At 38.1% G+C, this 15743-nt stretch overlaps 1 protein-coding gene across 11 annotated transcripts in view; it reads left to right on the forward strand.

Moving 5' to 3' along the window:
• ncam1a (neural cell adhesion molecule 1a) overlaps nucleotides 1-15743 on the forward strand; it is a 208237-nt gene that overhangs the window by 172682 nt on the left and 19812 nt on the right. For 6 of the 11 annotated variants that reach the window (XM_057359865.1, XM_057359867.1, XM_057359875.1 and 3 more), the window contains one exon: nucleotides 1501-1626. In XM_057359865.1, coding sequence (XP_057215848.1) covers nucleotides 1501-1626 — 126 coding nt within the window. Of the gene's footprint in view, nucleotides 1-1500; nucleotides 1627-10844; nucleotides 10893-15743 lie in introns of all 11 variants that reach the window. The other 5 variants (XM_057359863.1, XM_057359864.1, XM_057359868.1 and 2 more) reach the window with 1 other exon arrangement.

Consider the following 15743-nt stretch of genomic DNA (forward strand, 5'->3'; position numbering starts at 1 on the left):
CAGTTGTCACAGCCTGACATGTGCTCTGTTTGTCTGTGGGTACCGTCTCTCTCTCAAGAGGAGAGATGTCAGTTTGCTCATTGCTGTCAGCCCGTTCGCTCTGCCAGACCTCCTTGGGACATGCGTCAGAACAAGCCTCACACACACGCACACACACGCACACACACACGCACACACGCACGCACGCACGCACGCACACACACACACACACACACACACACACACACACACAGATGCTGCCTCTCACAAAGCAGTCTATCAGCCACCTACACACACATCTCTGTTCAGCTGGTGCCTATTTGATCACTCAACCATTTGTCAGGCTGTCTCTTGAGCATTAGACTTGCATGATACAGTGAAGCCGTGAACGGTATCAAACGCATGGTACCGGATGTACTAGAATCTGAGCAAGTATGAAAAAAGCCACATGCATCACGCCACGCGTGTGCAAATAATTGATGTTTGATTTAATAACGAAGTGAGTGGGTCTTTTGAATGATTGTATTTGAATGATTCAGCTGAATTGATTCATAAAGCGCCCGACTGTAAGACTTTTGTTAGTAGAATTGGACAGCAGACAGTAACATAAAAACAACATTTAACTTTATTTAACCTAAAAAGTTTTTTGTCTTGTTTTATGGAAAAAAATAAAAATTAAGTAAGTTTATGTTTAAAACAAGCAAATAGGTCTCCTTTTTTTTTAAGATTTAAAAAATCCTTTATCATATGTAACTAATTCAACATGATCTTTCTTACCCCATTGGCTAATTCTTTGTTTGTTTTAAACATAAACTCAGTTCTTGTATTTTCTCTTATAAAACAAGACAAAATATCTTAGGGCACTTTCCTTGTCAGTAAATGTATCTTGATTTAAGATTTTTTTTTGATATTTTTACTAGAAAACCAGACAAAATTCTTAGTAAGAAATTCATTTTTTGCTGTGGAGTAACTGCTTTGAAACTCAAGTGACACTTACATGACACTATTTTCAATTAAAAACAGAAATTTAGAAGCGAATAGTCAGCAGAAGTCTGCAGCTTTTGCAGAAACTAGCAACTTTGTATTAGCACCTATTGTATTATTGCTCCTGTATGACATATCACTTATTGCTCCCTGAACTCTCTGTAAGTCACTTTGGATAAAGGCGTCTGCTAAATGATTAAATGTAAATGTCATTCATTTACATGACAGCGGTGTTTTAAGGGTCAAAAGGGCTAAAACAAGTTTCAAAGTGCAAGTTATGAAGACGATTTGATTTTTTGGTGACATCATGCACATGCGTATTACATGTTCAGACTTTACAGCTCTGTAGAAGTAAACTTTTTACATTTTTAGTAAATTGTTGTTGTGTAAACGCACCTGAAGATCATAAACAAATTTGATTTCTAAAGATATACTTCTGATTTACACCTTCCCACACTGATGGGTAGACATTTTTTACATGACTCCATGTTTCCGTGTCAAACATTTTAATAGATCTCTTAAACTGTCATCCCTCAGGTCTCAACTTAATCACCATCGTTGGGCTGAAGCCCGAGACCGTTTATGAGGTCAAGGTGTCCGCCATCAACGGAAAGGGTGAAGGAGAGAGCAGCTCACCAGAGACCTTTAAAACTCAACCTGTCCGTAAGTGCCTCTCTCTCCGTCTCTTTCTCTCTCCTTCTTTCAGTCTTTTTATCACATGACCCCAGCGCACTCTTTACCCATCACGTCCCCTCCTCAGTGCAGCAACAGACCTCACTACCCACAATGCATCCTGCCCTGGACCCTGCCAACCCTGCTGGATCTCGATCCAAGGAGATGCATTGCTTGTCCTTTGCGTGTGCTGCTGTGTTTGTATGTGTGTGTTTATTTAACCGTCCGTCTGTCTGTTTAAACACGTTTTTGAAGGTCAGTCCCCAGTGTCACCACAGCTTCTCACCTCAGACCTGCCTCCTGGTGATGCAGTGCTGCATCCGTACAGCTCGTTGGCTGGTGCCAGCATGTGCCAGGCAACAGCTGTGTCTCTTGTGTCTACTCAGAGTTGTGCACTCTGTTAAGTGTTGTGCCTGTTGTTTGGGCACTCTTCTGTAGAGTAGATGATGAAACTCTCATCCAGAATCAGACCAGGATTAGACTCTCGGAAACGGTTTCTTTATCCATTATACAAAATGATCTCCATGTAGCTGGGACATCGAGATGCTTTCCATTAGTGTTTAAGCAGTTGTCTATACTGTAATACAGACAGTATATGACAGTCTGTATTGCAGTATAATGTAATTTTTTTAAATGTTCATACCTTTTCTGTTTTCTATGCATTATGTGTATAATTTAAAATTAAGAGACCATTCCAAATTTTTATTTAATCAGCATTTCTAGATATATTGTGGCCATTCCAGTACAGTGTTTGTTTAATTTCAACGAAATCAAACCTCAGGAGTGACATAAAGTCATCCAACAGCAATGTGAAAGACTGACAACATGACAAGACGCATGAAAACTGTGATAAAAATCAAGGTTATTACGTAAGAATAATTTAGGAAATTTTCCTAAATACATGTACAAACATTAATAAGCGGGTTTCCATCACTCTGGTTTTATTTGCATTTTGAAGTTTCGCATCAGAAACTAGTGATGGAAACGGCAAATTTCGAATTAAATACCCTTAATTCGCAAAAAAGTTTTTACGCTCGCTTGAGGTGGTTTTTCTTTTTTGCGAAAAAGGTTATTGCGAATAATGGGAGATGGAAACGCATTTGTCGAATAAATTCGAATGAGAGCAAAGTCGTCAAAGTATTGTGTAATTGCCTCTTAGAACTGTCACGACTGTGTTTCCCAAACAGCAGGCATCCATAAAAGCAGCGCATTTATTGTGTTTCGTAATCGTCGGCTTGTGCAAGTTTTATTATATATGAAAATTATTATATTCAGTGGCTTCTCTTACTTTTCTTACTGATATTTAGTAGCAGTTTATTAGGAAGTGACGGTTGACTAGTTGGATGGAAACGGTGCTTATTCGAAAATGTTTTATGCGATATTCCAATTTTGCTCATAAGCTAAATTCGCAACTTTGGATGGAAACCCGGCTACTGTTGTATTACTTAAAAGTGAATATGAACTTGTTTTCTTTGCAGTATTTGAGGTCTGAAAATATACAGAGCATCATTTCATTTTCTGTTATTATCTTTTCCTGTTTCTCCAGTTTTCATTTTCTGCAAGTAAACGGTAATAGAAACAATATTTTATTCGAAATTTGAGAGAAATATTGTTCATAGAAGGAAACAAAAATGATTACCTAAACACATATCCATGATTTTTTTCCGCGGCTCTATATGCTTAAATATGTCATCGTTTGACGTTATATTTGGCCCTTCAGATTGTTTATTTATTATGTGGTTCGTAATAGCAGCAAGTTGAAATAATTCTAGATGGTTTTTCATATTTTTCTAGTTTTTTATTCTGTTTGGGACATTTATTTATTAGATGTCTAAGAGAGGGAAGTGAAATGTGAGATTTATTTGCAGTACTTAATAGACTCTGTGTTCTGGCGCTCTCCACATTACAGCAACATCATCCATATTTAATTTTGCATGCACTTTTCGAAACTCCTACAAATCTACAAGTTTAATTACTATGTGTCACACAAAGCTGTAAGCTTAGGATGTTCCGCCTGGAAGCAGATTAGAAAAGTCAGTCGGCAAGAAATGTGGGATGAGCAGAAACACAGTTTTACTTTGATTATTCAATTTCCCCGTACACTTGCAGGGATTAAATGACTGAAGTTTAAAATGCATGAAAAGACTCTTTCCTTGTCACTGTATTAATCCAGTTTATTGATCCAATTCGCTTGATCCAGCCATACAAAAGCGCTTTGTAATAATGTTACAAAATTAAGGTCACACTGCAATAAGCTTGATTTCCGTTTGAATACCCAAAAATAGATAAAAGGGTTCAACAAAAATACATATTTATTTTTCTTTTGGTAGTACAATGTCTGATGTCTGGCAGGAGTGAATTGTTTTGTTGATGCACAGCTAGTCAAAAACAGGCTTCCATGTATTCTTATTATTTTGCTTATCACGTTTAATCTTTGCTTCAACACCCTCTGCTTTCACAGTCCCTACACTCCCCTCCTTATTTCTCAATAGCTAATTGGGTCACTCAAATTTGCCATTTTGGGCCTTCACAAACTATAATTGTTGTATATTCATAGGCGTTATTTGCGGGTGGACGGGTGGGACATGTCCCCACCACTTTTTGCCAAAGTCAATTTTGTCCCCACCACTTATTGGAAGAAATAAAAAATACGGAGTATCTATTTACCGTGCAAGTAGCCCGCTTTGTAAGCAGAGGCTATTTATACTAACTCTGCCCATCAGTTTCAGATTGGAATAGACAAAATGTAAGAAAGGCACACAAAAATCGACTGCTCCAGTGGCGTAGAGCGTAAAGCATGTGTTACCTACTTCATGTCGTCGTGGGTTCGGGACTGCTGTTTGCTGAACTTTTTCCCTTAAGGTATTTAATTTTAATAAAATGATGAAAATATTTGAAAATGGCTGTTCAAGTCATACATGTACCAAACATTTGGCGCTTAATTGCACTTTGGTGCTATATATTCGTCCTTATTGTTCTCGACATGCGGTTGCTATCGTCTATTGCAAGATTAAATACATTTTGATACTTGATAGAAAACTCCAATAAATGGAAAAAGTCACAACTTTGTAGTTTCATGAGTTAAAAACTAAATTTAGAAAGTTCGTTGTATATTTGTAGCCTGTCTGGCAATGCCTGTAGTAATAAGTGACAATACGATTTTTTAAAGATATTATTTTTCCATCTGTTTCCCCTGTATACTTGAATGTTTGTCCTTATTAGCATTGGGTTCCCAAACATCTCAATCCTTGACCCACCGACAGGTAATCTGTGTCAAACACCAAATTTTTAACATGGGGAAAACACACATTCGTTTCAATAGTTTTTATTTTATCACGAATGAATACGTTTAATCACGTACGGCAACAGCCATCCTTATATATAATAAAGCACAACATGCTTTAAATGATCTATTGATGAAAACATGATATAGTTTAAAAACAAATGGAAGCAGATCTGATATGTGATGTGAAAATTTAGAATAGTGAGTTCAGCGGATTCGAACCTGCTTCACGGCTGTGTCAATATTATTTATCATGCGTCTTTCGCACTAACGTTACACCACTGAAGCCGTCGATAAATTATACTGTTTTCTAGAGGAGGAGTCACCTACATTTTTCACGCTTGTGACGCCCATGAATATTCCCAATGAGTTATTACAGAAACAATTTGTTAAAGTATTGTTTGTGTCGTCTTTGTCCCCACCGCTTTTCACAACAAAGTTACGCCACAGTGCATGTTCTATCTAAACGATAGTCAGCAAGGTGATTTTCTCGCTTGTTTATAAGATGAACCCCAAAATGGCGAGTTGAAATTGGCCCTCCACTCCATCTTATTCTTATTATTCTCACATCGGCTGATTTTTTTATGGTTCTCATCATGTTTTCCATCTTGTTTTGTTCCATTGGACATCAGGCTCCCCTTACAAAAGTAAGTGTTCCATTTCACTGCTTTCTTTCATTCTCCTGTCTGTTTGTTTTTCCATTTGCTCCCATTTCACCCAGTTTCTTGCAGCACTCCTGCCGAATCTAATCCTTTGAACAAGATAGTAGAGCTGTGAAGACCTTATGAAATCGCTGCCGAGTGTAGTTTTGTGTTGCTGTATTTCCTGTCAAAATATTTGGATACTTTAATGCTAGTTGGAGGCATTTTTTTATTATGTAATAGAGTAGAAGTGTCATTCTAAAGAATGTTTTATTAGAAAAAAATGATACGCCCCTGCAAACACGAGTCACTGTTATTTTTGGGCCATCTTCCAAGATGAAGAAGCCTTGGATTTTGTCAACTTTTAGTAGTGCGCTAGAATATAAATGATCTTAATGCTAATGGACATAATAATAGAAGTAAAGGCCACAAAAATCCATATTTCATTTCACAGGGTCTTTAAATAAAAATGTATTTAGAACAGAATGAGTAGTTTTTCTTGAAGTGGACTTGAATAGCTATGTGCATTTTAAATTAAACTTTTTTTCTCCACTGAATTACAAAAAGAGGCTTTGATTGCAGCCTCTGCTTCAGAGGACTGTGACAGCTCACATTATACCTGTTGTTGTATTTTCCAGATGGAATTTCTTTCTATTTCTCAAATGAGAATCAAGGTTTGCTGCAAGATGATTTAGACCGGTGGTTGTTAGTTCCCGTCCTGGAGGCTCACTTTAGAAAATTGCTCTTTTAATCCGACACCGAATAATGCACCTGCTTGAACTAAATCATGCGACATGAAACAATTAACGCATGATTAACCGACTCTGGTGCATTAGGTCGTGGGCTGAAAAGGAAAAAAAGTCTGGGCTCCCTGGTGTCTGTAGATGTAAAGCCACCATTTAAACGAACATACTAGATATCCCCCTAGTCTGACTTTCTTTTGTCGTTATCTCCTCCCTCCACTTCCTAAAAGAAATTGAAAATATTCAAATCGACCAGGTCTCAAAACAAACAATTTGTTTTTCATCTTGTTTTCAGGCCTGACCTTGTTTGCTAATGTTGGTGTTTAATTCAAAGTTTGTACACGTGATTGTGTTTTGGACTGTAGGTCTCTACAATGACTGATGTTTGTTTACACAATAAAAAGCGAGCAACGTTTAGTATTGGTTGCGCCAAGGTTACGCTGTGATGAAGTTGTCGCTAATTTAATTGACAGTATTCTCTTGCTGGGACTCTGTATTGTCCTCATTATCCTGACAGTGACAGGAATCATTTGACCGAGGAAGCTTTCCCATGGTCATTACACAGAGGAATAAAAAGAGGCAATGGGTGAGGCAGAGACCGTGTCTTGTAATGGTAATGTGATGTGGTCATGCTTAGGGTAGATTGATGGCATTGTCCATTCTCTCTCCAGCATACCTGTGAGATTTGAGAGGTGATTTGTGGGACAATGATCCAGGCGCTCCAAACACTGACCAGTCGTTTGTCAATTTGTGCTTGACATGTCGAAACCCTGGTGGCAGTCAGGAGCGGGTTTACTTGTCACAAACTGTAGATAACAGTACAATATTGAACACTCTCCATTTCAACATAAACGATCATAACAACTCATTTGTTGTCTGAAAAAAAATGAGTGTTTATATCCAACTCATAAAGTGACTTTTTAACACTTAGAAAAGTTTGACAGATTGCCTCATCCATTATGAAGCAAGAGCAACTTTTCAGTGAGTGGCAAAGTTTGACATGTCAGAGATTTATCACCACAGGCCATGCCATGGTCTCAACCAATGGAGTGCTAAAGGAAGTCGAGAAGACAAACACAAAAAGACAGACACACTTTTGCTATTGGCAGAAGTGAGATCCTGCTTCCTCCAGAGCAGATATCTGCGCCTCTGGCCCTCTCTAGCAAAGCCTGTAGAAATTGTTTAAAAGCACTGTATAGTTCACATTATTGTGGAAAGTGCTGCAGGGACCGGCCATTTAAAGTAACACCCTTTTGTTTTAGAAGCTATAACTGTGAATAAAGAGGCTGGGATTGCGTATGGAGATTGAGTGATGACAAGGCTAGCCGGGATTGTCACGTACGGTAGATAGGAGATAGAGAGGAGCAGATACCTTTGGGAGTTTTTTGATGGATAATCCACCTCTGCTGCTCATGTCTTCAAGTTAAATATTCACAGAGACAAATAGAGAGTGCATAACTCTGTGATGGGCCTTTTGATTGCTAGGGTCATCCCTGCTCCCAGAGGGCAAGTAGACACCACCTGACCGTTTTGGTGAACATCGTGGACCACAGCAGGGGCCTGTAGAGACAAAGTAAAAATCTGCTTTGATCCCACAGTAGATTATAGCAGGGTAATGGAGGTCGGCGTAATGCAGGGCAATGCAATCGTACAGTCAAGTCAGCGGTATAGTCGGATTTAACCGCTATATTTAACCTGCGGTGTAAGAGTTTGGGTAGCGCTGAGATAACCAGATTGAGATGTCAGCTTTTTCTATATATACAGAAAATCACGTGGATGTGATGCATCAGGCTGCAGGAGTGGGAAAGAATTTTGTAGTCAGTAAGCCAGTTGGTTTTTGTGAGTATGTGTGTCTCCTGAAAATCAAACGCATGACCTTGCTGTTGTTAGCACCGTGCTCTTCCACCATGATGCTTGGGAAACAACCAAACCTCTGCAAAATGCAGTTTAATGCAGTCGGAAAGGGTGCGTACACTAGTGAGCGCACACTCTTAAACAGGTTATGTGGGACATGCGTTTGTATCCCTGAGAGATGACTGTAACTAGGTCTATTGCCCGACACATCTGGTGGGTCTCGGTGGTTTCTCTGCTTCACTGCCGGTGAATACAGCTCTCGCAGATAGAGACACAGGCCAGTGACCTACCAGATGGTCTGTGTGCTCAGGTGCAGTTCTAGGGCGCTTTAATTGTGATTTCCTCCGAAAAAGCATTAGCATCCCCTTCATTCCCCTTGACAGGAAACACTTATGATATGATAATCCTTATTATTCTGCAAAGCAATTTTCTCTGACTCGGGTCTCTGAGACACTGCATGCACTGAACTCCACCCTCTACTTGGAGATATCTGCACAAAGTAACTACCCCTCAGCATTTAATCAGACTGAGGCGGATAATGCAATTCTATTTGAGCATGGATTTTATCATCTGTACACGTGTAGACAAAATTGTATAACAGGGCAGAGTTGTGTTAGGTCAATGAGCCTGCGGTGTCTACAAAGAAAGTTAGTACTGAATGGGGGGAATCAGACAAAAATAACTGGGTTCCATGTGGTACTTTTGATGCTGAAATAAATCTGACTTAATTGATGTGCTGTTAATCCTCAACAGACTCATTTATTCTCAAAAAAGTATTATTGGGCTGTACTTCACATACAAAAATGAAATTGTGGGCAGTGTATCCACACATTAGAAACGGGCTTTCTGAATGCTCAATTAAATTGAACTCTTATCTTGTGTAAAAAACGAACTAATTGAGTGATAAAAATAATCTAACAGAATCTCTTGCGATTAACTACTACCCGTTTATTACATTATATTAATAAATAAGTAATCGTATGTAACATTGTGTTGGCGGTATGTTCAAAGCATTGGAGACCAGTGACTGCACTGATATTGGACTAGAAATTACAATTAATGTTGATACGATTTTTTTGTGCATTTGACCATTGTCAAGATAAGCACATGTATCACCACCTCCAAAATCCAACATTAGAGAAATTATTCCTTTCTTATCATCTTTTATGGCACTTTATTTTTAAGCATTGACTCTCATTTACAAAGCATGTTGGGAAAATGATGTAGACACAAATTAATTATGTATAAAAAAATGTATAAATTGATGGCATGCTTTGAAACACACTTTTTGTGACAAAACAGTATTCTATTACAATAGCTCATTGTTATTATGTAAATTGAGCACGCGGCAGAAATCATTTTTGAGCGTACTGTGCAGTTAATGCCACTTTATGTTGCCAAGTATCTACAATTCCCTGAAATGAATTTACAACTGAGAAGAGAAATAACGAGATTAACACAGAAGCTCTGCATCCTTCAGTCAAACGGTCTTTGAAACTCTAATACGTTCTGTCATCCGTCAGGCAGTTGGCTCTCAAACAGGCCACGCCTCTGCCTAATTGTGTTAAACCTAAGGGAGGAAATGGAAGATATTTTGCCCTCTATCATATTATTACCTTTCACTCAAAGTACTTATCATTTTACTCCACGGCACTGAGATTGAGCTCAATGAAAGGCAGCCTTCTCTCAGATTAGCCAGAAGATGAGTGTATATTGAAGGTGATTGAAGGTGTCCAAGTCACTAGCAGTAATGCACTTCCAGGAAAATATGTCACTTGGGGAATCAAGCAGCGTCTTTGAGGCTTGATGTCTGAGGTGCAAACAACGGCATTTAAATGAGGGTTATTATGCATGCCCTTAAGCCTGTTAGCATAAAGCAGGTTATGGACTCTGTCGTCATACACGTTAAGTTGTTTTTGTACGGTGGAGCTGGAGAAACGGATGTTCTAGGAAATGTTTTTGTCCTCTTGCTTAGAGTTGTGGTGTCAAAAATATGTCCTTTTTACTTAATTTGCTACCCTATGAAGCAACATGTTTCAAATGCGGTTAGGTTCATTTGAATTCATGATGCTGTTTTTGATGCACTCAAATCCTGAACACTACATGGCCAAAAGTATTTTTTTATTTAATTTCCTTTGTTGTTTACAAGGAATATTTAAAAATAACAAATAATATTCCTTCTAGTTAAAGGTTTTTCAGATATTTTGAAGAATGTTGGTAAGAAAACAACTGCTGTACCCATTGACTTTGTTGGTTTTGTATCTGTACAATAGAAGTAAATGGGTACCGCCATGGTTCAGTTACCAACATTCTTCAAAATATCTTCTTTTGTGTTATGTGTGAGAAAGTAAGTCATACAAGTTTGAAATGACAAGATGGTGAGTAAATGATGACAGAATTTTTATTTTTGGGTGAACTGTCCCTTTAATGGTGCCTAACCTTAAATTAGTCGCCATGCTTTTACTTTTGCCCATGTAGTGTTTGTTTGCATCTATACACCGTGACACTAATAAATTTGGGCTGCATGCACCCCTGCCATTGGACTGCTGGTTAAATATCACTACGGTGTGATGTGCACTAGTTAGCTATTATGGAACTGCTGTGAAATGTTAAGATGGAGTCCTATTGGCTCTACTATCACGATGGCACAACGGAAGCATATCTCACCATGTTCTCACCATCTTCCAGTGTCTCCAGAGACTCCAACTTCCATTCCTCCAACCACCACAGACCTTAGTGAGTATGCCGACCGAGTGCCGTGTTGTTTGCCACTTTTATCCGTCTGCTACACGTTTATACGTCTCACCTAGTCCTGAAGTCAACAATGCTGGTGCTCGCAATAGGAAGAGAGCAAGCATCTGTAGTAGAGGTGACAGATTTAGTGAGGGCTTGGGGAATGAGACGGACCCGTAACGGGTGGGACTGTCCTCATAGACCCTAAGCCTCCATAGAGAACCATCACTAACATCAGCTTGTAGATTTGCTCACCTGTCTAACATGTCACTGCATGGTAGACATTCAGGAATATGACTCGACACGCCTTTTTGTCCTTAAGTTTATTGGTTAACCTTTGAATTATTGCTGTTTAGACATGTGCTGATTTTTCATGCCTTTGGATATGCAAGCCATGGTTTGAATTTCTCTTAATATTTCATAACAGCATGGAGTGCTGTTCTCATAGTGTGCACTGTGATGTATTAATGAGATGTGTTGCATACTTGAATGTGGAAACTAATGACTCTGTCCTCACAACATTAAGCAAGATGGTAATATTAGCATTCTCAGGGGTCGCCGTTTCTACAAAATCCTTCAAAGATGTAAGAAAGTAGTCATTTAGCATATGCTTTTATCTAAAGTGACTTGTAGTAGACACGACTTGGAGAAATTTGGGTTTGTTGTTTGCAGTGCTTAAAAAACATTTGTGATACCTCATGGGTTGCCCCTCGCTGGGTTTAAACCCGCAGACTTTTGGCCGCAAAGCCTACTACCTTATTTTACAGAATTGTACTGTAAAATACAATGTTTTGTACAAAGCTCTGCTTCTGTACAAGTGAATTTTAAAGAAATGCTATAACATGCTCTCTTACTTTTCGTGATCCTTTAGAAGATTCCATCAAGCGTTAGACTTAAAATAGAGTTTTGTGACAGCATGGGTTATACCTGATCTCTCGTCAAATGGACCACAAATTGGGAGGACCTGAAAAAAGCTTTTCACGGAGAGATTTTCCTTTTGAGAGATAGCTATTCTGTCTTATTCAGACAAAGATATGACAGGGTCTTTATCTAAGAAGTAGGCATTGTTTGACTATTGTGTGCTGAGCTGACATTGAATGGCAGGTTTAAAATGTACAAAAGTAGAACTTTCTTACACATCAAAGAAGTTAAAATGTAGTCGTTTTTATGGTTGTGTGAGTATTTGACAGAGAAACAAACAAAAGATCTGTTTTTCGTCTGGTTTTAATGAGTCCTATAAATCAGCATGAATATTTCAGACTTTATAAATTGCTTGACAGCTAGGGTTTGTAAAGGACCCTGGTGGTTTAGCAGGCACTTGTTTCATACCGAGTGAATGTGTGGTGTACTTTGTGGATGTGTAATGCGCTTTTTTCTTTTTAGATTAATCTGTGAGCTATCTTAGATTTGGATCTTGCATTTATTTTATTTTATTTAAAGGTCCAGTGGATGAAATTTAGCGGCGGTGGTTAGTGGTGAAGTTGCGAATTGCAACCAACTACTCACTCCCCCCTTCCCTTCGAATCACTACGGTGGCTGACACAGGACTAAGATGTCATTGCGTTTTTGCGTCTTTACCGAAGGAGATAACGTATTTACGAAACACGCTCTGTAGAGCAGTTTGTCCGTTTAGGGCTACTGTAGAAACAACATGGTGAATTCCATGTAAGGGGACCCGTGGTGTATGTTAGATAGAAATAGCTCATTCTATGGTAAAAAACATAACTCTTCATTATGTAAGGTCTTTATACACCTCTGAAGACATAGTTGTGCATATTATATTGCAATTCTGTCAATAAATTCTACAAAAAATTACACAATGGACCTCTAAATAAATATTTACATTTTGCTCCAATTCTTGAAGTTTACAGTACATGCCCATCATGTCAAGCCTTTGACCTGTACTTTAGATACCACTATACACTTCAGTCTTGTCCACATCCATGTGATGGAGGATCCCATTTTATCCCTCTCAGCTGCAGTCCTGAGCTCATATATGTTTTCTCAGGCTAAATGTGCTGATCTTAGATTGGATTTTATCTTTCATACCTTGGTGGAAAAGATCATGGGTAGGGGGCTTTGATCCTAGATCAGCATTGGCTGTCTGAAACCTTTCATGTAGCCCTGACCTGAGACCAGTCTTTACCTTTTATGCTTCTCATGCACTCATTCTGTAGTGTCTAGTTCCCATGTTACATAACATACTGTGGTGCTAGAGGATGCTGTATTTATCTATTCTGCACCATCAACGCCACAGAGTTTCCTCTGCCTTCGGCTGACCTGCTGGGTTGTTTTAAAGCGCTGTTGATGGCATGCAGTCTTCTCAAGAATATATAATTCAATATATTGTAATAGAGCTGTTTTTAAATCCTAGTCAGAGGAAATACTGTTCTCTGTCAAATAGATTCATAAAGCAATTTGGACCATAATCTTGCAGTGCATAGTTTAAATGAGCTCTAAGACAAGTTGATATCTGGCCGTTTTTTTTTTTACTTTGATTTGTATTCGTACTACGATTTGCAAAACCTCAGTCCCGGAATTGCTTTATGGATCATTTCCATTGAGTTCTATACACACTATCTAATGTTACCAAGGCGTATTTGTTTATAATTTGTGTTTTCTTTTTGTTGTTTGTGTACTTTTTGGTCTTAACACGTTTCATTCTCTTGTTCCATGTTTGTTTAATTTTTTAATGTTTTGTATTTTCCATGTGACCCACTCCCCTCTTCCACTTTCCTTTCAACCAATCATGTACGTGCGTTTCATGTGACTGTGTCATATGACTCTTGCATGGTGCTGGTGATGTCGTCTTCGCTGGTGAACAGAAGGTAATTTTTTGTTGATTTACGTTTTTATTTATTTGGTCCGGCTCCCATTAAGAGTGAATACAAAGCTGAAGTTAATGAGGGCAGGCTAGAGGAAACGCCCACCCGATACCATCAAGATTTACAAGCCTTTTCATTTTCGAGTCAATCATTTTTCCGACACCTTCAGCCGCCCACTTTATATTCTGCCGAGACAGAAATCCCAAAGCTTAGGCTCCTGCAGTAGCACTTGCTGTGTGAAGTGATCTGCATGTTGAATTTAGTTATTGATTTTCAATTTATAATATACTCTGCTGACTTTGAAAGCATTTCCCCTCCCATCTTCTAAACTTTTTTAAATAAATGATCAACTTTGGAGTTTGGACTGATGTCCAAAACCGAGTAAGAAATTAATGTGAAGTGCATTGTTAAAGAATACTTTAAAAGTTGACTCAAGTATGCCATTCGTAGGACGATTTTGTCACGGGTACCTTTTTGCATTTTTCTATTTATTTGACCAGACAGATAGAACAACATTGGCTTAACAAATGTCATGCAGTTTGGGACGGGACCCTTAATCATCAAATTTCAATCATATTCTTTAGTTTATTACTGCATTATCATTAAATAAAAAAGATATTTGTTATGAATACTGCATATGAAAAATGATGCAAAATCTGAAAATTGTGCTGCTTTAACTGCGGTGTGTGTTTTACATCCCACAGGGACTAACAACAGCACTAAATTAATATAACTGCATGAACACATTCACACACGCACTTCTGTTCTGGCTTCTCTGTCTCTCAACCCAGTTTCTTGCATGGACTAATTGTCTGTTTTTGTCTCATGAATACACCCACTGTCACTGTCCTCCACTGGTACATGAAAATACAAAGAGAACATGAACAGCCTCACATGTATTTTGAGCGCATTCCTCTGCTTTCTTTTCTTTCCTGAATATTTCTTTAACAAGACATTTGGTTTGAGATGAGATGTTTTTGTTTTTCCTACTAAAAATGTCAAGACGCAATCATGATTTTTATTCATTGTAGGTGATTGAATTGAAACACCAGTGTACCTGAGTCCTTTGCATGATAGAGCATGTGTCCTGTTTTCCTCTTTCTCTTTGTAACCCTAATGTATCCCTGTTTTTGTCTTCTTAGCTTCTGGAAATCCTTCACCTAGCTGGAATTAATGTTCATGACGGAGCTCAGATAACATGTTTAACTGACATTGCTCTGCACTGTTTGTCTTCATATTAACTTGTCTTCATTTAAATTGCAGCATTTGGTTACAAACCTTAATCAAGTATTCATTCATTATGAGGAAAAACCTTAGGCCTGTTTTCATGCATGCCTGAACTAACTGCATCATGGTGTGAATATCTCCAAAATGCCTTTCAGTTCACTATAAAACTCTACAAATAGGTCAAAATATAGGGACATGGGATCATTTTTACAATACACCTGGATGCAAAATATCAAATGTTAGTTGGTCCTTGTAGGAGTGTTCTGGGTTCAAGTTTTGCTCCTTCAGCGTTTGTTGCATAACATCATCTTGAATCGTTTTCAGTGATGCACTTGCAATAGAAGAAAACAAGTACTTTTGTTAAAGCACTTGCATTGATTATTCAGTAAATTCCTATTTTGAGCTATAAAGTTGTTTAAAGTGTCCTAATGTGGAACTACTTTTTTAGATGGATGAACTTTTGGTCTTGTGTTTCAGATTTCAATTCTGAGTTTACTCCATGAAAAGGATGCTTAATGTGTAATTAATGTCAAGTTGTTTTCTGATACCGTTGCACGTATCTTGTAAAAGCTACAAAGTTTACCCGTTATTACTAGCATTACAACTAAATTGAAAAACTGATAAGTTGAACTTTTGTGCTCACTTTAACAAATGGGTCCATGACAAAATAAGCTTTTAAAAACAAAAAAATGGATTTCTAAAAAAATCCTTAAAAAATGGATGTATTGAATATTTCAGTTGCAGTTGTATCACCCTAACATTTAAGAACATGCAACTGATATTTGTGAAATTTGTTTATAGG

Source organism: Triplophysa rosa, linkage group LG19 (genome assembly GCF_024868665.1).
Source record: "Triplophysa rosa linkage group LG19, Trosa_1v2, whole genome shotgun sequence".
NCBI classification, from domain to species: Eukaryota; Metazoa; Chordata; class Actinopteri; order Cypriniformes; family Nemacheilidae; genus Triplophysa; species Triplophysa rosa.